The 24827-nt window shown below is 44.6% G+C and overlaps 1 protein-coding gene across 1 annotated transcript in view; it reads left to right on the forward strand.

The window, feature by feature from the left end:
* Elovl7 (ELOVL fatty acid elongase 7) overlaps nucleotides 1-24827 on the forward strand; it is a 92234-nt gene that overhangs the window by 59554 nt on the left and 7853 nt on the right. Inside the window, exons 3-6 of the mRNA XM_045138993.1 lie at nucleotides 5358-5548; nucleotides 10537-10617; nucleotides 12479-12535; nucleotides 16129-16234. Of these exons, the coding sequence (XP_044994928.1) occupies nucleotides 5358-5548; nucleotides 10537-10617; nucleotides 12479-12535; nucleotides 16129-16234 (435 nt within the window). The remainder of the gene's footprint in view (nucleotides 1-5357; nucleotides 5549-10536; nucleotides 10618-12478; nucleotides 12536-16128; nucleotides 16235-24827) is intronic.

The raw sequence follows: 24827 nt of genomic DNA on the forward strand, positions 1-24827 counted from the left end.
TGTGAAGTGTATTCTTGGCCTGGGCCCTAATGCTGGGTAGCCTTGAGAAAAAAACCTACTGTTTTTCATTGGTTTTCATATTGCTGGAGAAGGGGGTGGTCATGCATAGTTGCTTCACATGGAAAATTCCACAGCTACACAATTAAAAAAAATAGCTTGATTCACACGTAAGCTATGAGGATTTATTAGGAATCTTAGATATGGAATGTTAGCCTTTTTGTTTGAACCTCTCTCTCTCTTTTTGGTTTTATGAGGTAGTCCAGGGTAACCTGGAATTCACTATGTAGTCTCAGGGTGGCCTCTAACTAATGGTGATCCTCCTACCTTTGTTTCCCGAGTGCTGGGATTAAAGGCGTGTGCCACCACGCCTGGCATGTTAGCCGTTCTTAAAGAATATTTTAAGTTATTTATTTAAGAGAGAGAAGGGAGAGAGAGAGAAAGGGTGTGCCAGGGCTTTTAGCCACTGCAAATGAACTCCAGATGTATGCATCACCTTGTGCATCTGGCTTCTGTGGGTCTTGGAGAATTGAACCTGAGTCTTTAGGCTCCACAGGCAAGCTCCTTAACTGCTGAGCCATCTCTCCTGCCCAAATATTAGCTTTATTTTTTTCTTGTCTTGGTGAAGTTTACTTTCTTATTTGCTGATCTTTTTTGTGTTTCTTTGTTTTTTCTTTCAATTTTTTTTTGACAACTTCTATACTTACAGACAATAAGCCATGATAATTCCCTCCCCTCCCTCACTTTCTCCTTCACAACACCACTCTCCATCATATCCCCTCCATCCCTCAATTAGTCTCTCCTTTATTTTGATGTCATTGTCTTTTTCTCCTATTATGAGGGTCTTGTGAAGGTATTGCTAGGCACTGTGAGGTCATGGATATCGAAGCCAATTTCTGTCTGGACAGTTGCATTGTAAGGAGTGGTACCCTTCCTTTGGCTCTTACATTATTTCAGCCACCTCTTCCGCAATGGACCCTGAGCCTTGGAGGGTGTGATAGAGATGTTTCTTTGCTAAACACTCCTCTGTCACTTCTTCTCAGCACTATGGTGCCTTTTGGGTCATCCCAGTGGTCACCACCATCTGAAAAGAGAAGCTTCTCTAACCAAAAGTGAGAATAGCATTAATATATGAATATGAACATTAAGTGTAGTGCTTTCAGGGCAGTTTGGTGAGAATAATATATGCATTTAGCCAGACAAGAGCAGGCTTTATACTCTAAGGCTCATGATGTTCCCTGCCATAGGCTTTTGATTAGGTTTTCAGTACCAGGCATGTATTCCCTCCCATAGAGCAGGCCTCTAGTCCACTTAGAAAGCAATTGGTTTCCCCTAGAGCAGACATGCCACTATTGCACTCATTCATTCATTTGGCCTATCTAGCCAGACTTGAGGCTTCCAGTGTCCACTGTTTTCACCGCTGATGACTTTTGTCTCCCATGGGGCTACATGCAGTACAATTTTTTCTAGCTTTCAGTTGGCTGGTCTACAGGGAGAAAGTTTTCTGCTCAGCACCAGCTTGATTTCTCAGTGACTTTGCTGCTCAGGCATGTGAAGTCTTCAGCAATAGCGTCTTACCATCTGTTACTCATAGCCTGTAATGTTTTGGAGGCAACAGGGACCTCCCTGGCCAATAACTCACTGGTAGCTATCCCATTCTTGGCACTGAAAATTTTCTAGTAGCAATCTATGGCTTCTGGATGTGCCATTATTTAAGAAAGTAGATTTTCACATGTCTTATTCAGAATATCTTAAATTTTGATTGATCCTCCCCCCCTTTCGCTTAATCTCTTCCCCTGGCCTCACTTAGTTCATTCCAGTCCCTGGAATCGGTTCTTCTACTTACATATATACAATACCATCCCCTTAAGTCCTTCCCTCTCCTCCCTCCCTTACAGCCTTTTTCTAGTTTACTGGCCTCTGCTACTGATGTTTGGTTCCAGCTCACACACAAGTCTAAACATTTGCAGCTAGGACCCACATATGAGAGAGAACATGTGATGTTTGGCTTTCTGAGCCTGGGTTACTTCACTTAGCATAATCCTTTCCAGATCCATCCATTTCCCTGCAAATTTCATAACTTCATTTTTCTTTACTGCTGAATAGAACTCCATTGTGTAAATGTACCACATCGTCCTTAGGCATTCATCTGTTGAGGGGCATCTAGGCTGGTTCCATTTCCTAGGTACTATGGCTAGATCAGCAATAAACATGGTTGTGCAAGTATCTCTAAGGTAGTGAGAAGAGTCATTAGGACATATGCCTAGGAGTGCTATTTCTGGATCATACTGTAAGTCTATTTTTAGCTGTCTCAAGAACCACAGTGATTTCCACAGAACGTTAGCTTTTGAAACAATGCTATACTAGCATTTGGGGCTTTGGAGAAATGAACAAGGTCTTAATAATTAGGGCAAAACCTTCTCTGTATTTGGGTTGTGATAATCACTTTTGGACTTAGGTGCCATCTTGTTGGGCAAGAAGATAGAACATGGGTAGGACTGCCAGCATTCGGAAGCCGTGGTACTTCAGAGCACTTGGAGTGTACCTTTCCTTTTCCTCCCAGCTTCATTTTCTTGCCACTTAGAACTGCAAAGGGGGTGCTCTTTGATCCAGGACTTAAAAAGAGGACACTGTCAGCCGGGCGTGGTGGCGCACACCTTTAATCCCAGCACTTGGGAGGCAGAGGTAGGAGGATCGCTGTGAGTTCGAGGCCACTCTGAGACTACAAAGTGAATTCCAGGTCAGCCTGGGCCAGAGTGAGACCCTACCTCGGAAAACTAAAAAAAATAAATAAAAATTAAAAAGAGGACACTGTCAGCCGGGCGTGTTGGCGCACACCTTTAATGCCAGCACATGAGAGGTAGAGGTAGGAGGATTGCCGAGAGTTCGAGGCCACCCTGAGACTACATAGTTATTAAGCTCGTGGTAAATCAGAACTTGGGTGACCTCTGGGGGTACAGCCACACAGACAGCCGGCTCTTCCGCCCTCTGCTTTCCTCCTAGCTCTGATCATGACCCTTAAAGCAGTGCTGGTGCCACATAGAAGCTTCGTGAAGCTCCCTCCCTCCTTGGTCTTTGGTCTCTGGGGACACAGAGAGTACCCACTATGCCCTTCTGCTGCGGGGTCAGTCATGGGATCACAGACTGGGTTTAAGTTAACTTTCAGTGCTGTTGCAGTCCAGTTCGCATTGCTGGTAGAAATCACCCAACCAAGAGTAGCTTCTGGGAAAAAGAGGTTTATTTTGGCTTACAGGCTCGAGGGGAAGCTTCATGATGGCAGGGGAAAATGATGGCATGAGCAGAGGGTGGACATCACCCCCTGGCCAACATATGATGGACCACAGCAACAGGAGGGTGTGCCAAACACTGGCAAGGGGAAACTGGCTTTAATACCCATAAGCCGGCCCCCAACAGTACACTCCCTCCAGGAGGCATTAATTCCCGAATCTCCATCAGCTGGGAACCTAGCATTCAGAACACCTAAGTTTATGGGGGACCCCTGAATCAAACACCCACAAGTGCCATCAACCGCCGGGTCATCATTGCCTCTCATCCACAGGTGTGCCGTAAAGAGAAGTGACAAGGAACTGGCCTCTCCCTCAGAAAGGTCCAGCTGCTTGCTGGGAGGGAGGGTAGGGAACAGGAGTTATCGACAGTCCTGAATGTCTTTTCATGCAAAGACTTTGAGTTCATTTGCTTGCTTTGGTTTTGTAGAGGTAGCATCTCACTCTAGCCCATTCTGACCCGGAGCTCAGTCTGTGGTCCCAGGCTGGCCTCGAACTCTCGGGGATCTTCCTACCTTGGCCTCCCAAATGCTGGGATTCGAGGCGTGCACCACCATGCCCAGCTGACAGCGACGGGGAGCTAATTTGAACAAAATCGGTCATACACCCCACCCCTGATTTTCAACTCCGACAGCTCATTGTGGCCATCCCAAGAGTTTAAGAAAACATTTATTTCATATTAACAGATTATAGCCATAGCCGTTTGTGATTTGCAAAGTGATGGTGTAATAATGTGTACATTGTGGAACAATTAAGTCAGTTCAGTAACATACCCATCACTTCAAATTCTTACCCTTTTGTCGGAGTGAGAACATTTTAAGTCTAATCTGTTGAAAGCCTTGAAGCATGTAATACACTATTACTAACTATAACTATAACCATATTTATATATATATATATAACTATAACTATACCCTGCAATAAGTTTTATAAAATTCATTCTTTTTTTTTAAATCTTTTTTCAATCATTAATTTGTTTTTATTTTAGAGACAGACAGACAGAGGGAGAGAGGGAGAACTGGCCCTGCCAGGATCTCAGCCATGGCAGTCGAACTCCAGATGCTTGCGCCACCTAGTGGGCATGTGTCACCTTGCACTTGCCTCACCTTTGTGTGTCTGACCTATGTGGGATCTGGGGAGTCGAACATGGGTCCTTAGGCTTCGCAGGCAAGCGCCCTAACTGCTAAGCCATCTCTCCAGTCCAAAACTCATTCTTCCTAATTGAAATTTTGTATCCTTTGACCAAACATATCCCTCTTCCTGTCAACCTACGCAGCCACTGGTAACCATGTGTTCCACTGCGCCTCCCCAATGAGGAGGGTCTCTTCACAGGGGTGGGGGTGAGGGATGAGGGTAAGAATGGTACCAACACCAACATGTGCTGTTTACACACTGTGTATGTATATAACTAATAATAATAATCATTTTTCAAAAGATAGAGTCTCACTCTAGCCCAGGCTGACCTTGGACTCGCAGTGATCCTCCCTATCTCTGCTGAGGGCTGGCATTAAAGGAATGCGCCACCACGCCCACTAACACATAGATTTTTTTTTTTAATTATTTATTTATTTATTTGAGAGCGACAGGCACACAGAGTGAAAGACAGATAGAGGGAGAGAGAGAGAATGGGCGCGCCAGGGCTTCCAGCCTCTGCAAACGAACTCCAGACGCGTGCGCCCCCTTGTGCATCTGGCTAACGTGGGACCTGGGGAACCGAGCCTCGAACCGGGGTCCTTAGGCTTCACAGGCAAGCGTTTAACCGCTAAGCCATCTCTCCAGCCCAACACATAGATTTTGACGGGCTGCTGTAGTATACTTCCTCCAAAGAGGGTTGTCCGTAGAACCATCCTTCCAGATTCTGGCAGTGACCTCTTCTTGTCCTTTGAGATGTAAAAGCAACTAGAGCCCCACTCTCTCTAGCCAGGGTTGCTCCCCTCCCCTTGGCAATTCTCCTGTCAGCCTTCCTAGAGACCCTGGGATCACTGCCCCCCGATGTCCACTGCCAGCATCGGAGGTGGCTGCTGGGGGCTACCTCGGGCTGCGGAGCTGTGCACTTACATGTGATCTTTCCCTTAGATCCCAGAGTTGAAGATTTCCTCCTCATGTCCTCGCCTCTGCCACAGACCATCATCCTGGGACTCTATGTCTATTTTGTCACGTCCCTGGGACCGAAGCTCATGGAGAGTCGAAAGCCCTTTGAACTCCGGAAAGTGATGATAGCGTACAATTTTTCCATAGTGCTGTTTTCTGTGTACATGTGCTACGAAGTAAGTGCCTTCAGTATTCCTCACAGAAGTCGTGGTGATGTATCGTGATGGTGTTTGTCAAATCAAGGGGTTTTAGAAACTGAGGCTCACCGTACGAGGAACCCAATAAAACAAAGCAAAACAGAAATAACAAAACACTGTCATATGTAGACCAAATAATAAACTTGAAGATCTCAGAATAGTCCTCCACCATAGATCATGAGAAGAAAAAAGCACATTTAATTCAGAGATTTACACAAGGCGGTCTTAACACATGAATGACTGAATCAGTAAGTATTAGCTTCGAGGGGCCCCATACCCAAAGAAATTAAGTAGCTAGCTCAAAGAAGCAGCTGGTAAATGGAAGACGTACCTGAACGCATGCCCAGATGACTCCAGAGTTCATCCTGCATCTGTAACGTGTCACCAGTCTGGTAGGAAGAGAAATTCTGATTTCTCTGTGCTGTGCTGGACTGTTTAAGTTTGGTGGAGTGGGTAATTTGAGGCAGAAGAGAACATAGACTCTTGGAAAGTGATACATGAAGGGCTGGAGGGATAGCCCAGTGGTTGAGGCGCTTGCCTGTAAAGCCTAACCACCTGACTCTGACTCCCCAGTGGCCAGATGCACCAAGTGGCATGTGCAGCCGGAGTTCATTTACAGAGGTCCTGGCAGGCGCGTCCTCTCAGTCTTTTTCTCTACATTCTCTCTCTGCTTGCAGGAAAAAAAAACAAAACAAAAAACGGGGTGGGTGGGTGGGATGGAGAATTGGCTTAGTGGTTAAGGCGCTTGCCTGCAAAGCCAAAGGACCCACGTTCAATGCCCTAGGACCCACAAAGCCAGATGCACAAGAGGGTGCACACATCCACAGTTCATTTGCAGTGGCTGGAGGCCCTGGCATGCCCATTCTCTCTCTCTCTCTCTAGAAAAAAGAAAAAAACAATTGTGCTTTGTACTTCATCTCAGGTGTTGTTGATGGTGTGGAGCAGTTTTTTCTTTCTTTTCTTTTCTTTTCTTTCAAGGTAGGGTCTCACTCTAGCCCAGGGTGACCTGGAATTCACTATGTAGACTCAGGGTGGCCTTGAACTCACAGTGACCCTCCTACCTCTGCCTCCCAAGTGCTGGGATTAAAGGCATGGGCCACCACGCCCGGCTGGGGAAATTTCTTTGGGCATGCGCAGTCAACACTCTGCTGGGGATGCCTGGCCAAACATAAGCAAGGTGAAGAAACTCTGATGTCCTGTCATTCTTGTTGAAGGTGCTAGATGACCTGGCACCAGTCAGATGCTAATTAAGAGAAACCGGGTGAGACCCATGAAAGGTCAAGTCACACAGCCTCTCTTGGCCAATACCTTGTGTGCTAGGATCAGGTGGAGAATTAGTCATCCCAATTTAAGAAACCAGCTCCTGGGTTTGAGTCTTACTTGTATCTGTCGAAATGAACCTGAGCACAACAGGAAATGCCATTAATCACTGCAAGCATTTTGTGAAACAGAATGAACTTCTGCCCTCACATTCCTTTGTTACTTTGAGATCTGTTTGCTTTAAAAAAAAAAAAAAAAATTGGTAAGGCATTTGCCTGCAAAGCCAAAGGACCCAGTTTCAATTCCCCAGAACCCATGTTAGCCAGATGCACAAGGGGGCACACGCATCCGGCATTCGTTGGCAGTGGCTAGAGGCCCTGGCGCACCCATTCTCTCTCTCCCCCCCTTTCTCTCTGTCAAATAAATAAAAATAAAATGAAAAAAGATTACTTAATTTTTTTTTTTTTTTTTTGTGGTTTTACTTATTAGAGAGAGAGAGACAAGGCCGGGCGTGGTGGCGCATGCCTTTAATCCCAGCACTCGGGAGGCAGAGGTAGGAGGATTGCCATGAGTTCAAGGCCACCCTGAGATGACAGAGTTAATTCCAGGTCAGCCTGGACCAGAGTGAGACTCTACCTCGAAAAAAGAAAAAAAAAAAAAAAAGAGAGAGAGAGAGAGACAGAATGGGCACACCAGGGCCTCCAGCCACTGTAAACAAACTCCAGATGCATGCACCACCTTGTGCATCTGGCTTTATGTGGGTCCTAGTGAATCGAACCGAGGTCCTTTGGCATTGCAGGCAACTGCCTTAACCACTAAGCCATCTCTCCAGCCCTTATTATTTTTAGTGACCCACCGAGTTTAGTTAGTAGTGCTTTAATGAGCATGGGTTGGGAAAGGGAGGCATTATTTATCATACCATGGGCAATTTGCCAGTGGTTGCATCACTAAAGAAAATATGTCAACTTGTTTCTGTAAGGCATCTCATCCATCAGATGCCTATCTTGCACTTTTCTGAGTTAATTTTCAAGATCTCATCATTTACCTAGTCTTATTATCTTCTACCTCAAACTACGAGCTAGTAGCAGAGATGTGTTTTCAAATACCACATTTAAATTTGCTCTTTGCATTTTTTTCTTCTTTTTGTGTATTAAAGTATTATCCTGGCTGGTTGTAACAGTAGTCACGTGACCCCAGTCCCCAAGAGGCTGACAAGAGGATCCTGAGTTTGAGGCTAGCCTGGGCTTAAATAGCAAGGCAATAGCTTAAAAAAAATTCTGATAAAGCTTTTATTTTGAGGTAGAGCCTCATTTTAGCCCAGGCTGACCTGACATTCTCTATGTAGTCTCAGGGTGGCCTTGAATTCACAGTGATCCTCCTACCTCTGCCTCCCAGGTGCTGGGATTAAAGGTGTGCGCCACCATGCCCAGCTCTGATAAAGCTTTTGAAACAGTTGGTTAGAGAATTTAATTTATTTGCAAAGTTATGACTTTAGCTTTAATAGCAATAAAAATAGACGTTTCAATCCAAATGTGGTGGTGCGTGCCATTCATCTCAGCATTTAGGAGCCAGAGGTGGGGGGGCCAGCCTGGAACTACAGAGTAAATTCCATGTTAGCCGGGGCTAGAGTGAGACCCTACCTTGAAAAAGCAAGACAAGCCAACAACCTGAAAGCCAGACACGTTACATTTGTTTCAATGGCAGAAAGTGGCGTGAACATTGTACTGGCAGAGAAGACACCCCAAGGCAGAGGTTGACTCTTGGAAGAATAAGAAGTTGGAGGGCTGGAGAGATGGCTTAGCGGTTAAGCGCTTGCCTGTGAAGCCTAAGGACCCCAGTTCGAGGCTCGGTTCCCCAGGTCCCACGTTAGCCAGATGCACAAAGGGGTGCACGCATCTGGAGTTCATTTGCAGTGGCTGGAGGCCCTGACGCACCCATTCTCTCTCTCTCCCTCTATCTTTCTCTCTCTGTCTGTCACTCTCAAATAAATAAGTGAAAAATTAAAAAAAAAAATAAGAAGTTGGAGAAGAGATTACTGTTGCTGGTACCAGCCAGCCATTTAACATATGCATTAATTGAAAATGAAAGCACTTGTCTTTTGTTTGCAGCTGCTGTTTTACAAAGATCCTCCCACTACCAAGCTGAAGGAATGGCGATGTGGTCTTTGAATTCCAATTCAGGCTTAGCAACAGTAGGCATTTTCCCCCCTTCTTCCCACCACTTGAGGGGTCACCACCAGTGGTGGGTGTATTGGAATGAAGGCCTACCAACTGCACTCCTGTGGGGACCAAGAGCACTTTCTTCTCTTGTTTATCTAACATCTGAGTCCTATACTTGGTCAGTCTTTATTTAAGGAAAGAGAGGGCTGGAGAGATGGCTTAGCGGTTAAGCGCTTGCCTGTGAAGCCTAAGGACCCTGGTTAGAGGCTCGGTTCCCCAGGTCCCACGTTAGCCAGATGCACAAGGGGGCGCACGTGTCTGGAATTCGTTTGCAGTGGCTGGAGGCCCTGGCGCGCCCATTCTCCCTCTCTCTCTCTCTCTCTCTCTCTCTCTCTGCCTCTTTCACTCTCTGTCTGTTGCTCTCAAATAAATAAATAAAAATAAAAAGAAGGAAAGAGGAATTGAGCCAGGTAGTACTGTTTCTTACCACATTCATGTATTGTCACAGCCACCCTATTGCTGCATATATCTGCCCATTTGTCTATTGACCACCAGGAAGAGTAGAAATGGCTAGAAACAACTGATTCAGAGCCAGGCATTCCCTTTTAAAAGTATCAAACGCCGGGTGTGGTGGCGCACACCTTTAATCCCAGCACTCGGGAGGCAGAGGTAGGAGGATCACCATGAGTTCGAGGCTACCCTGAGCCTACATAGTTAATTTCAGGTCAGCCTGGACCAGAGTGAGACCCTACCTTGTAAAACCAAAAAAAAAGTTAAATTAAATTAAAAGTGTCAACCAGGGCTGGAGGGATGGCTTAGCAGTTAAAGCACTTGCCTGCAAAGCTAAAGGAGCCAGGTTCGATTCCCCAGGACCCACGTAAGCCAGATGCACGAGGTGGTGTATGTGTCTGGAGCTGGTTGGCAGCGGCCGGAGGCCCTGGTGCACACATTCCCTCTCTCTCTCTCTCTTGCCCTCTCCATCTCTCGCTCTTTCAAATAAATTTTTTTTTTTAAAAGTACCAAGCCAACATAAAGATACACATACGCTAAATGCCCGACCAGCATTTGCTGATTAAGCAGAATTCCCCCATGGCTGTTCTTCACTAGCCTAAGGTCATCTTTCCGGGAAATGGGCAGTTTGGTTTGAATACAGTTTAGATCAATGACATACGAGTTTGTGGCTTTGAAAACTGCCCATGTCAAGTGCCTAGTCATTCTCCCGCCTTTCTTCATGCCCACTCTACTTCCTCAGCCAGCCATGGATGCTGGCTTTATTTATTTATTTTTATTTATTTTATTAGAGGCAGAGAGAAGGGGGGAGAGAGAGAGAAAGAGAGAGAGAGAGAGAGAGAGAATGAATGGGCACGCCAGAGCCTCTAGAACCACAAACAAACTCAAGATGCATGCGCCACCCTGTGCATCTGGCTTACTGGGGACCTGGACAGTTGAACCTGGGTCCTTAGGCTTCGCAGGCAAGTGCCTTAACTGCTAAGCTATCTCTCCAGCCCCAAATGCTTCCGTTTTTAATATGCATGTGTTCTCTTCCAGTTCGTGATGTCTGGCTGGGGTACAGGTTATTCATTTCGATGTGACATTGTTGACTATTCACATTCACCAAAAGCTATGAGGGTAAGTTTTCCTCTGGACAATCTTGTCATTCAAAATTCAATGTGGAAAACAGTTTCTATGGAGTCTGTTGGCAATGTTGGATATGAATTCAGAATGAGTAAATAACTCAGTTATCAGATTGTATATGTTGTGAGGGGGGAGCTATTAATTACAGGAAAGAAAGCAAGCCAGGTATATAGTTTTCTATAAAATAAGATTTTTGTTTTGTTTTGTTTTGTTTTGAGGTAAGGTTTCATTCCAGCCCAGGCTGACCTGGAATTCACTATGTAGTCTCCGGGTGGCCTTGAACTCATGGGGATCCTCCTATCTCTGCCCCCCAAGTGCTGGGATTAGAGACGTACACTACCATACCCTGCTCAAGCATTTTTTTTTTTTAATTTCTTGGATTTTTTTTTTTTTTTTTTGAGGCAAGCCCATCAGACTGGCTTTTTTTTTTTTTAATGATAGAAAGAGAAAGAGAATTGCTGTGCCAGGGCCTCATGCCATTGTCCTTGAGCTCTAGATGCATGCACCTCCTTGTGCGCATGGGCGACCTTCTGCGCTTGCGTCACCTTGTGCGCCTGGCTTACGTGGGATCTGGAGAGTTGAACATGGCTTCTTGGGCTTCACAGGCAAGGGCCTTAACCTATGAAGCCATCACACCAGCCCTGATTTCTTGCATTTCAAAACATACCTGGTTTCAGAAAAGATGAAAAATAGGATTAACATAAGATCTAGCAGGTCCGCCTTTGGGTTCATGCCTGAAAGGAATTGAAAGCTGGGGTTCAAAGAAGTATTCAGGCACAGTCCACTTGATCACAGCGGCATTATTCACAATGGCCAAAACGTAGAAACAGCCCACGTATCTGAAGATGGCAAGTGGTTAAATAAAATGTGTATACATTTGAAGAAAAAATAGAATAGGATGCAACATGTGAAAGAAAGGAGAATCACTGGTTACAACTAGTAACATGATCTTGAGGCCATTGTGCTAAGTGGTATAAGGCCGTCCCAAATTCCAGAGCAGGCTCTAGGCTTCAGCTTTCCTGAGTCTTCTAGAATAGTCAAGTGCACAGAGAAGGCAGGTAGAATGGTGGCTGGAGGGAAGTAGGAAATGGGAAGTTGTTATTGTTATTATTATTTTTTGAGGTGGGGTCTTACTCTGACCTGGAATTCACTATGTAGTCTCAGGGTGGCCTCGAACTCACGGTGATCCTCCTACCTCTGCCTCCCGAGTGCTGGGATTAAAGGCGTGTGTCACCACACCTGGCTTGGGAAGTTCTTTTGAATGGACATAGAGTTTCACTTTTGCAAGGTTAAACAGAGTCCCATGGTTGGCAGGTTGTGATAGTTGCACAGGAATGTGAAATCAATGCCTGTACACTAAAAAAAGAAAAATTGTTTATATGGTAAATTTTGTAATATGGATTTTTTTAAAATCGATTTTTAAGGTAAACTTTTCTTTCATGCAAAATTTGAATAAAATATTATTTATTTTGCTTTTGTTTTTTCAGGTAGGGTCTCACTGTACCCCAGGCTGACCTGGAATTCACTTAGGAGTCTCAGGGTGGCCTCGAACTCACGGTGATCCTCCTACCTCTGCCTCCCGAGTGCTGGGATTAAAGGCGTGTGCCACCACGCCCAGCTTCAAATTCTTTTTTTAAAATTATTTTTATTTACTTATTTGGGAGAGAGAATGGGCGTGCCGGGGCATCCGCCCACTGCAAATGAACTCTAGACGCATGTGGCACCTTGTGCATCTGGTTAACGTGGGTCCTGGAGAATTGAACCTGCATTCTTTGGCTTTATAGGCAAGTGCCTTAACTGCTAAGCCATCTCTCCAGCCCCTAAAGTAGATTCTTATTTGTGTTTCTTTCTACAGATGGTACATACCTGCTGGTTGTATTACTTCTCCAAATTTATTGAGCTGTTAGACACTGTGAGTATGTGGTCACCACATTTAAGAAATGCTTGGCATCTCCTTGGAAGCAATCACATTGTGTAGTCATCTGATAACTTTGGTTAATTCTCCTCCCCAGACCAACCCACTGTTATCTATCTCTTTAATTATCTGTACTTTTAATTACAGACTAGATAGGATATGCTTAATTTCCAGTATTTTGCAAACTGAAAATAAATAAATATATATACACATATATGTATGTATGTACGTACATACATACATACCTACATGGAGCATCTGATTATTGTAAACAGGCAACTGCCATTAGCACTGCAAAGTGCAGCCTTATGTCAATGTTGGCGGTTCTTTTCTGAAGCAAGCTCAGGAAGCAGAGAACAGGGATCTTTATCTTTGGCTCTTCATCCTGAAGCACTGGGGCCAATGATGTTCCTGTAAGAGGCCGAGCAATTCAAAACTCACAAACTTCTACCAGGATGGGATGTGATCGTGGGGCATTTGTAATCTGGGGAACAAGAGATCCATCACCAGCTGCTTGTCTGAAGTCTGTGCTTGTTAGGACCCTCAGCTCTTCCTCCTCTGGGTCCTGGTGAGGATAAACTGTAGCAATGAATGGCTGGGTCCTGGGAGAAGAAAATGCCACGGATTCGTGTGTTGTAAATAAAACAAGAAAGCCATGAACCGTCCTTGTTCCCCCCAGCGGCGTAGTATGTCTCTGGGCCAATAAGTCTTGGTTATTTGGAACCACTTCTGGTTCTGAGATTGGCAAGTATGTCCCTAGGGTACATACTCCCATTTTTCTAGTAGGGAATGTCAGCATCCTTTCCTTTCTCAGTTGACTGACTGTGTAATGGTAAAATTAGACAGGACCTTGGTGAATTTAGAATCCAGTGGGTCTCAAACTTTAGCATGCGTTAAGATCACCTGGAGGAATCTAGCGCTTACAAGAAGGCTGAGGCGGGAGGATCACAAGTTCGAGGACAACCAGGGTTACATAACAAAAAAAATGTGTCACAAAACAAAAAAGAAAAAGAAAATCACCCGGTGGGTTTGTTAATATTCCTAGACTCCCATCCCCAGACCTCCTGATATATTCGGTACTGGGGTGGAACCCCAGAATTTGCTTTCCTAGCAAGATCTTAGATGATGCCCATAGCGTTTATTCAGGGGCACCTTGAGAAGCTCTTGCCATAGATTACTGGTTCTCAGCCTTAGGGACCAAACAAAGAAATGTGAGCCCCCAGCTCTTGGGATTTCGGTGCCAAATGGACAGGAGTAGAGGCTATTTTGAAAATATTCTTTACCTTATAACATACAGCCAGGGTTGAGAACCATTAATCTAGTTCAGAAAAAAAAAAAAAAAAAAAGCTATACAGAGCCTAGGACCCATGCTTTGATTTTCCAGCTTTTTCTGTTGCCCCAGGCTGCATTCTTTCATGCGCATAAATGTATTTTGGCTTCATGGACTCGGCTTTGCATGTTCACAGTAACTGCTTCTGTTAGGAGCCTGCCTCTTCCTCTGTGTCCTTCCGTGTGACCATATCTCTCCGCTGTTCCCATCACAGCCATCCTGTGTGTGGTCCTCTGGGCTGAGCTGGAAGTCTAGCCTTGCTCTGGCCCTCTGAACTTTGCTGTCAAATGTCTTGGACATTTTCCCCAAATAACTCGCTTCCATGTGCACAACTACAGGCCATTGGCATGTGCCACGTCAGTGGTACCTCCATAGTTGCCCATCTCATTTCAAAGAAATTTGTTATTATTTATGTATTTATTAGAGTCAGAGAGAGAGAATGGACGCACCAGGGTCTCCAGCCACTGTAAAGGAACTCCAGACCCGTGCGCTCCCTTGTGCAGCTGGCTAATAGGGATCCTGGGGAATCGAACCTGGGTCTTTTGGCTTTGCAGACAAATGCCTTAACAGCTAAGCCATCCCTCCATCCCTGCCCCTCTCATTTTTATTTTTATTTCATTTATTTATTTGAGAGAGAGAGAGAGGGAGAGAGAGTAGATGCACCAGGGATTCCAGCCACTGCAAACGAACTCCAGACACATGTGCCACCTTGTGTACCTGGCTTACGTGGATCCTGGAGAACGGAACCTGGGCCCTTAGGCTTTGCAGGCACGCTTCTTAATGGCTGACCCACCTCTCCATCCTGCCTCTGTCATTTTCCTTATGCACCTGAGCTTTCCTTTCCATTGTATTTTTCCGATGAACTCTTTAAGATTTTTTCTGTTTGTCTTTTGTAATAATAACTTATTAACTGATTTTTTTTTGTTTTGTTTTTCGAGGTAGGGTCTCACTCTGGCTCAGGCTGACCTGGGATTCACTGTTGTTTCAGGCTGGCCTCGAACTCTCGGCGATCCTCCCACTTTTGCCTCCCAAGTGCTGGGATTAAAGGCGTGCGCCACCATGCCCGGCATTAACTGATTTTTTTTGCAAGTTTTTGCAAGTTTTTTATTCAGTTTGCTTTGTCACTTATCCAGACAGAGTGTGTTACAAGATCTTTGTAGGATGACATAATTTAATCCTTAGGATTAAGGATTTCTGGCTGCCATATAGTGCTAAGATTTAAAAAAAAAAATAGTACTTCTTTCAATAATTTTTTGGCCATACTTCCCACTTTATGTTTGCTTTTTAAATTTTGTTTTAATCTATTTATTTGAGGGTGACAGACAGATAGAGAGAGAAAGAGGCAGAGAGAGAGAAAGGAGAGTGGACGCGCCAGGGCTTCCAGCCACTGCAAACGAACTCCAGACGCGTGCGCCCCCTTGTGCATCTGGCTGACGTGGGTCCTGGGGAATCCAGCCTAGAACCGGGATCCTTAGGCTTCACAGGCAAGTGCTTAACTGCTAAGCCATCTCTCCAACCCTGCTTTTTAAATTTTTTTTAAAAAATATTTTATTTATTTATTTGAGAGCGACAGACACAGAGAGAAAGACAGATAGAGGGAGAGAGAGAGAATGGGTGCGCCAGGGCTTCCAGCCTCTGCAAACGAACTCCAGACGTGTGCGCCCCCTTGTGCATCTGGCTAACGTGGGACCCGGGGAACCGAGCCTCGAACCAGGGTCCTTAGGCTTCACAGGCAAGCGCTTAACCGCTAAGCCATCACTCTAGCCCTTAAATTTTAATTTAAGTTTATTTATCTATTTGAGAGAGAAAGATGCACAGAGAGGGAAAGACAGAAGGAGGGAGAGAGAGAAAATGGGAGGTGCTAGGTCCTCTATCCACTGCAAATGAACTCCAAATGCTTGCACCACCCTGTGCATTTGGCATTTCGTGGATACCAGGGATTCAAACCTAGGTCTCTTGGCTTTGTAGGCAAGTGCCTTAACTGCTAAGCCATCTCTTCAGGCCCTGCTTTTTTTTTTTTTAACCTGCATAAAACTTCTCACTTTCTTACTGGTTCTCCCATGATACTGTGTTATAACTCAAGTTCCTTCATTAGCTGTGGAGGATCAGCTGCTCTTGTCAACTATTCAGTAAAGCAGCACTTCCAAAGCGAATTGTGAGGTGAAAAGTCATTTGCTCTTTGCCGATACGTTTTTTTTTGTAACACTCGGTAAATTATTGCACGATGTTTATGAACTTGATTTTCTTTAACTTATTTCAGATCTTTTTTGTTCTGCGTAAGAAAAATAGCCAAGTGACTTTCCTTCATGTGTTCCACCATACCATCATGCCATGGACCTGGTGGTTTGGAGTCAAATTTGCTGCAGGTAGAAAAGGGAGAGCTGGGGGTCATGTGACGTTGATTCTCTGTGCTGGGGACACGCATTTTATCCTTCAATGTAATTTATAAGAAACTCAAAAAAAAAAAAAAAATCAAAGACTCACATTGGTTAATATTACCTGAGAGCTGGCAGTGGTGATGCACACCTTGAACCCCAGCACTGGATAGGCAAAAGTAGGAAGATCGCTGTGAGTTTGAGGCCAGCCTGGGACGACAGAGTGAATTCTCGGTCAACCTGGGCTAGAGCGAGACCTTACCTCAAAAAAATAGGCGTATAACACCTGAAACAGAAACGCAGATCTCTTCGTTAGACTTCCGTAACCATAATTCCTCAGATATGCATGAATTTTGGGCAAAGTGTTCTATGCATATTCTTTTTTTTTTTAAATTATTTATTTATTTATTTATTTATTTATTTATTTATTTGAGAGTGACAGACACAGAGAGAAAGACAGATAGAGGGAGAGAGAGAGAATGGGCGCGCCAGGGCCTCCAGCCACTGCAAACGAACTCCAGACACGTGCGCCCCCTTGTGCATCTGGCTAACGTGGGACCTGGGGAACCGAGCCTCGAACCGAGGTCCTTAGGCTTCACAGGCAAGCGCTTAACCGCTAAGCCATCTCTCCAGCCCTATGCATATTCTTTTGTTTAGATTTTTATTATTTCCCAGTAGAGTTCTATTGCATGCCTTCAAAGAAACAATAAACAGACAAATAGGGAAAATGGTAAAAAGCCATGGCTTCATAGATATCTGGTTATATAACAAGTCCTTGTATGTTCCCAGGACATTAGGATATTTATTTCAAGGTTTATGTCTTGTTGGCCTTTGGATTCTTTGTAACTGACATACACCTCTGTTGGTCTTGTGTGTGTGTGTGTGTGTGTGTGTGTGTGTGTGTGTGTGTGTGTGTTGCTATAACAAAATACCTATGGCTAGTTGGTTTATAAAGGAAAGAAGTCTCTTTAGCTCACAGGTTTTTGCTTGTTTGATTGTTTTCTGTTTTGTTTTGTTTTGTTTTGTTTTGTTTTGTTTTGTTTTGTTTTGTTTTGTTTTGTTTTGTTTTGTTTTTCAAGGTAGGGTCTCATTCCAGCCCAGGCTGACTTGAAATTCACTCAGGGTGGCCTCAAACTCAACGGGAATCTTCCTACCTCCTCCTCCTGAGTGCTGGGATTAAAGGCGTGCGCCACCACGCCTGGCTTAGCTCAATTTTGGAGGCTGAAAGTCCAAGAACAGGCGGCTGGATCCACTTGGCCCCTGGTATAACGACCTTGTGGCAGTATCATTTTATGATCAGTGACATCGTGGCAGACGTGGGGGGGGGGTAAGAAAGAGGAGGGGGAGAAGGATACAGAGATAGAGAAGGAAGGGGAGGGAGGACTGCAAGAGAGTCCAGACTCATTCTTTCATAAAGCCTACTCTGGAGAGAACTAACCTACTCCAAGCTGTGAGACCTGGGCTAATCCCTTCACCTCTCCCTCCCCACTGGGCCCCACTTCTTGAAGGGCAGGTCATTTTGCCTTGGGGACAAATGAACTGTTAGTGAATGAACTCCATTCAAACACTGGCACAATGCAGCCCGATGTGACTAAAGGTGTGTCAGACTGCATTCATTAAAACTCTCTAGAGCATTCTACCCTGTGTTTTTTAGGCCAAGATCATTTAAATCAAGAGCCTGACTCACAGGCTTTGTCCCTTTTGGTTTCATGCTTCTGAACATCAAAAATAGAAAACAGGCAGTATTTTTAAACCTCTCTTAAAGTTTTAATTAGTGTCCCCAGTATATCCACATCATAATAAAAAAAAATTTTTTTTTTGAAGTAGGGTCTCACTCTAGCCCAGGCTGACCTGGAATTCACTATGCAGTTTCAGGGTGGCCACGAACTCATAGCAATCCACCTCATAATTTAAAAAAATATTTTTATTTATTTATTTGAGAGAGAGATACAGAAATAGGCAGGTAGAGAGAGAGCAAATGAGCATGCCAGGGCCTCCAGCCACTGCAGACAAACTCCAGATGTGTGCACCCCCTTGAGCATCTGGCTTACATGGATCTTGGGGAGTTGAACCTTGGTCCTCCAGGTTTGCAGGCGCTTTAACTGCTAAGCCATCTCTCCAGCCCACCTCATAAAATTTTAATAAACAGCATCCCCAAGCCCATATACCTAGATTAGCAAACTATAGTTGGAGGATTATTTATTCTTATTTCTTTTTTAATTTTTAATTTAATTTGATTTATTAGAGAGAGAGAGAGAATGGGCATGCCACAGGGCCTCTAGACTCCAGATGCATGTGCCACCATGTGCATCTGGTTTACGTGGGTTCTGGGGAATTGAACTTGGGTTCTTAGGCTTCTCAGGCAAGTGCCTTAACTGCTAAGCCATCTCTCTAGCCTCTCTTCTAGTTTCTTTTTTTAAACTTTATTACTTATTTATTTAGTTGAGAGAGAGAGAGAGAAAGAGAATGGGCACACCAGGGCCTCCAGCCACTACGAACAAACTCCAGACACGTGCGCCCCCCTTGTGCATCTGGCTTACGTGGGTCCTGGGGAATCGAACCTGGGGCCTTTAGCTTTGCAGGCAAACGCCTTAACCGCTAAGCCATCTCTCCAGCCTATTCTAGTTCCTTAAAGTTAGAAAGATTTATGAAAAGAATATGACTCCTCCTGCAGCCCATAGGCAAGAGTACTTAAACAGTCACCCCGTTAGACTGCATGGACAAGAGAAGCCTGACCACTGAGCTCTTCTCTATGAAATGGAGGCCGGGTGCGGGTGGCCGGGTGGGCGGAGGCAGGACGGGCATGTCTCAGAGGAACTCCTGGCAGCTCAGCCCCCAAGCCCGAGAAGTGCAGGCTAAGGGTTGTTTCTGACAGGGCCTGCGGGTCGGAGATTTCCATATAATCCATGCATACCCCAAATTGGCTTTTTTGTTTAAATTGAATTTTATTTTTTTGGTTTTTCGAGGTAGGGTCTCACTCTGGTCCAGGCTGACCTGGAATTAACTCTGTAGTCTCAGGGTGGCCTTGAACTCATGGCGATCCTGCTACCTCTGCCTCCCGAGTGCTGGGATTAAAGGCGTGCGCCACCACGCCCGGCCCTAAAATTGACTTTAAAAAAAAAATGCTTTACTTATTTATTTATTTGAGAGAGGGGGAGTGAAAGACAGAGAGAGGGAGAGAGAGAAAGAGAGAGAGAGAGGGAAAAAGAGGATGTTGCAGTCCAGTTCGCATTGCTGGTAGAAATCACCCAACCAAGAGCAGCTTCTGGGAAAAAGAGATTTATTTTGGCTTACAGGCTCAAGGGGAAGCTCCACAATGGCAGGGGAAAACGATGGCATGAGCAGAGGGTGGACATCACCCCCTGGCCAACATAAGGTGGACCACAGCAACAGGCGGGTGTGCCAAACACTGGCATGGGGAAACTGGCTATAAAGCCCATAAGCCCACCCCCAACAATACACTCCCTCTAGGAGGCATTAATTCCCAAATCTCCATCAGCTGGGAACCTAGCATTCAGAACACCTAAGTTTATGGGGGACCCCTGAATCAAACCACCACAGAGGGAGATAGAGAGAGAATGGGCTCACCAGGGCCTCCAGTTGCTGCACACAAACTCCAGACACATGGTCACCTTGTGCGTCCAGCTTATGTGGGGACTGGGGAATCAAACCTGGGTCCTAAGCCTTCTCAGGCTAGTGCCTTAACTGGTAAGCCATCTCTCCAGCTCCCAAATTGGCATTTATTGATTGATACTTAATTTTTTTAACTTATTGATTTTTTAATTTTTTTTTAATTTATTGATTTTGTTGTTTTTTCAAGGTAGAGTCTCACTCTAGCCCAGGCTGACCTGGAATTCACTAGATAGTCTCAGGGTGGCCTCAAACTCACTGGGATCCTCCTACCTCTGCCTCTCAAGTGCTAGGATTAAAGACGTGCGCCACCACACCCAGCAATTTGTTGATTTTTATTTTTGTTTTTATTTATTTATTTATTTATTTATTTATTTATTTATTTTTTGGTTTTTTCGAGGTAGGGTCGGTCTCACTCTGGCTCAGGCTGACCTGGAATTCACTATGTAGTCTCAGGGTGGCCTCAAATTTGTTGATTTTTAATTGTGTATGTTTTATAGTTTATTTTATTTTATTTGAAAGCAGAGAGAAATGGAGAAAAGAGAAACAGAGAGAACGGGCCTCTAGCCACTGCAAATGAACTCCAGATGCATGTGCCATATTGTGCATCTGGCTTGACGTGGGTACTGGGGAGTCAAACTCAGGTCGTTAGGCTTTGCAGGCAAGCACCTTAACCACTGAGCCATCTCTCCAGCCCTGGAGTATTTTGTTTTAATTTTCAGATTATTGTATTTGTTTAGGGAAGTACAGAACCAAGGAAAGGCACAATTCAAAGAGCTCCTGCCATGTGGGGAGCTCTGGGGAGAGGTAAAGAGCCCATGTGGTGAGTAAGGGCTGGGGGCAGGGGCTCTCCCCTGGGCTCAGCAGCAATAGCTGGAAGTTCCCCAGAGGTTAGGCACCCCAGAGATCTTGTTCTCCCCTCACAAGCTAACCTCCTTTTTTTTTTTTTTTTTTAAGTAAATGTAACTATTTTTGCTTATGACATAGGTTAGTGTGAAAATTTAGCTCGTATTCTCACAAGACGATCAGGTGTATCCATTCCTGAAAACCCCAAATAGCTCTTGGATGTCATGCTCATCATTTCCCTCAACTGTCCTTTCTCTTTTTTTTAAGTTATTTTTATTTATTTAAATTTTATTTATTTATTTATTTGAGAGCGACAGACACAGAGAGAAAGACAGATAGAGGGAGAGAGAGAGAATGGGCGCACCAGGGCTTCCAGCCTCTGCAAACGAACTCCAGACGCGTGCGCCCCCTTGTGCATCTGGCTAACATGGGACCTGGGGAATCGAGCCTCGAACCGGGGTCCTTAGGCTTCACAGGCAAGCGCTTAACCGCTAAGCCATCTCTCCAGCCCATTTTTATTTATTTATTTGAGAGTGACAGACAGAGAGAGAAAGAGGGAGACAGAGAGAGAGAATGGGCACACCAAGACCTCCAGCTACTGCAAACGAACTCCAGATGCACGCGCCCCTTTGTGCATCTGGCTGACCTGGGTCCTGCGGAGTCGAGCCTCGAACTGGGGTCCTCAGGCTTCACAGGCAAGCGTTTAACCGCTAAGCCATCTCTTCAGCCCAATCAACTGTCCTTTCTTACTTGTGTTTTCTCTCACATACTGTGACTGTCTTGGTTCACTTAGCTAATACCCTCTGATGCCTTAGATGTGTTGGTGAAAGCATGGAAAATACTTAAACACTGACTACTAGAGTCATTTCTCCCACACTCCATGTCATGAAATGGAAACAGGGTTGAGAAGCATTTACTTCACCTTCTCCGTTAAGCAGCTTGGCTCCTGTTCCTACAGAAAGAGGTTCCTTTTTTTTTTTTCTAATGCTATTTGTTTTATTTTATTTTTTAAATATTTTATCTGGGCTGGAGAGATGGCTTAGCAGTTAAGGCGCTTAAGGACCCACGTTCGACTCTTCAGATCCCATGTAAGACAGACGCACAAGGTGATGCAGGCACAGAAGGTTGCACGTGCCCACTAGGTGGCGCTCATGTCTGGAGTTCAATTACAGTGGCTGGAGGCCCTGGTACACCAATTCTCTCTCTATTTCTCTTTCTCACAAGAAAGGCCAGTCTGTTGGGCTTGCATATATATATATATATATATATATATATATATATATATGCGTGTGTGTGTGTGTGTGTGTGTGCTTTTTTTTGTTTTGTTTTGTTTTGTTTTTCGAGGTAGGATCTCACTCTAGCTCAGGCTGACCTGGAATTCACTATGTTGTCTCAGGGTGGCCTTGAACTAATGGCGATCCTCCTACCTCTGCCTTCCAAGTGCTGGGATTAAAGGTGTGCGCCACCACGCCCGGCATTATACATATAATTCTATTTATTTGCAAGGAGAGAGAATGAGAATTGGTGTGCCAGGGCCTCGATCCACTAGAGACCGCAAATTCATGTGCCACTCTGTGCATCTGGCTTTACGTGAATGCTGGAGAATTGAACCCTGGTCATTAGGCGTTGTGGACAAGAGCCTCAACCACTGAGTCATCACTCCAGCCACTTCTTATTTTTTAAATGCTAGCAACAGTGTTTTTACACTCACGTGATCTATCTCTGTTTCTACCATGAGACCAAAATACATTTGTACCTCCATATCTGTGGGCTCTGGATCCATGGTTTTGACCAACTATGGATGGGGAAAAAAATGAAAAAAAACCTGGATCTGTACTCAGCATGTACAAACTTTTTTTTTTTTAAATTATTATTGATCATCATTCCCTAAAGCAATATAGTATACCAACTGTTTACCTAAGAGTCTCATTGTTTGGCACTGTACATAATCTAGAGATGATCTAAAGTATGTGGCATGCTATGCATAGGCTATAAGCAAATAATATGCCACTTTTTTTCTGTTATGAATTTTAACACTCACAGATTTTGGTACCATTAGAGAGTTCTGGAACTTACATCCCATGAGTCTCAAGGGATGACTACATCATATTTGAATACTACAGAGAAGTCGAGAAAATATTGGAAGTCAGTGTTCCAAACCACACACAGGTGGCATTAGAGATGCTGAAACAAAAGCATTTTTCCATTTCTTCTTTTGCCTGCTCTGACTTCTCTCATTCTTCTGGTAGTTGTGTGACCGGAAACAAATTTTACCTAAAGAATGGAGCTAGTCTTTCTCTCACTTCTCTTTGGAGTCCATTAGCAGGCAAAACAAGCAAATGCTTTCAAAAATAAAATTCTAAACCTGGAAGCTACCACAGGTTTTAAAATAGTTTATTTATTGAGAGAGAGAGAGAAAGAGAAGCCGGACGTGGTAGCATACACCTTGAATGCCAGCACTCGGGAGGCAGAGGTAGGAGGATCGTCATGAGTTCAAGGCCACCCTGAGACTACAGAGCAAATTCCAGGTCAGCCTGGGCCAGAGTGAGACCCTACCTTGAAAAACAAACAAACAAAAAACAAGAGAGAGAGAGAGACAGCGAATGGGCACTCCAGGGTCTCTAGCCACTGCAAACAAACTCCAGCCCCATGCACCACCTTGTGCATCTGGCTTTACTTGGGTACTGGGGAATCGAACCTGGGTCCTTTGGCTTCACAGGTGAGCGCTTTAACCGCTAAGTCATCTCTCCAACCCATACCACAGCTTTTAAATGTCAACATGTCTGGCTGTTGGTCACTTTACCACGGCATCCTTAGTCACATCTCCAACTCCCATTTCCTTCACCGAACGTCTGTGGTAGAGTTGTCTCTGCATGGTCCATGGGCTGGGGTGCTGAGCTCCGTGGGCTGGGGTGCTGAGCTCCCCCTTGAGCCTTCCTGACCCCGGTCAGTGCAGGAGCAGCAGGCGCGGATTTCTGTTCGTAGAACAAGACTGCCCTTTTCAGCTGTCCTGTCCAAAAACCAAGATACAACTGATCTCCATCTAGAATTTCACTTCCCGTCACCTCCTGTGTATTCTTTTCTAGAATAATAGCAATCCAGCTTTCCTTCAGAATGAGATGAACATCTTGCTGTGGCAAGTTATTATATTAATTGTATCAGTCCTCGCCTCCCCTCTTAGAGAGACAGGGAGAGTTGTGAAAGCCACCCAGGTGGTTTTTTCTTACGCTTGTTTTGGGGACCCATTCTTACAGCACTTCTTTTGAGAACCTTTCCAAAGAGGAACGCAAAATAAAAAAGCATCACTAATTAGCAGGTGGTGGTTCTGCGAACAAACTTATTAAAGTAACTGAGCAGAAAATAATCATAGGTAGAGAAAATAAGCAAGCGAATTTGATCTGACAGCTGATTTTGATCAGTAACCCTTATTAAATGCTCTTAGCTACATTATTAGTGCTTTGTTAATCCCTGTCACAGGACCCTCATTTGAGGACATTTCAGTGATGAGGTAAAAAAGAGAACATTGAACACTCCTTTACCAAGCACTGGGAAGAAGAGGTGTCATAGTGGGAAAGGCTCAGATGCAGTCCCTCGTAAAAGCGAACTGGGGAGGAGGGCAGGAGAGATGGCTTAGTGGTTAAGGCGCTTGCCTGCAAAGCTTGACAACCTAGGTTCGATTCCCCAATACCCATGTAAAGCTAGATGCACAAGGGGGCACATGCATCTGGAGTTCATTTGCAGTGGCTAGAGTCCCTGGTGTGCCCATTCTCTGAATCAATCTCTTAGCTTGCAAATAAATTAAAAAAAAATTAAAAATAAAAGCTGAACTGATGTGTGCTATTCTGAGACACAAATGGGCTACAGACGTCTTCCCTTGAATCTGAGTAAAAGTAGACAGCTACTCTATTTTAAAATTATCCGGAATGGGTGTTTTCACGCCACTGTAGTTTATTTATTTAAGTTTCTGTGGTCCAGGAAGATTAATTAATTCAAATGGAATTAATCAAGGCTAGAAAGGATGTTAATAAAGTCCATTAATTTGGTTGCTTGTGAAATTAGTGATAAAGGGTTAACTGAAATTTTATTTACTCAGAAGTCAAAGTTTATG

Source organism: Jaculus jaculus, chromosome 20, assembly GCF_020740685.1.
Source record: "Jaculus jaculus isolate mJacJac1 chromosome 20, mJacJac1.mat.Y.cur, whole genome shotgun sequence".
Classification (NCBI taxonomy): domain Eukaryota; kingdom Metazoa; phylum Chordata; class Mammalia; order Rodentia; family Dipodidae; genus Jaculus; species Jaculus jaculus.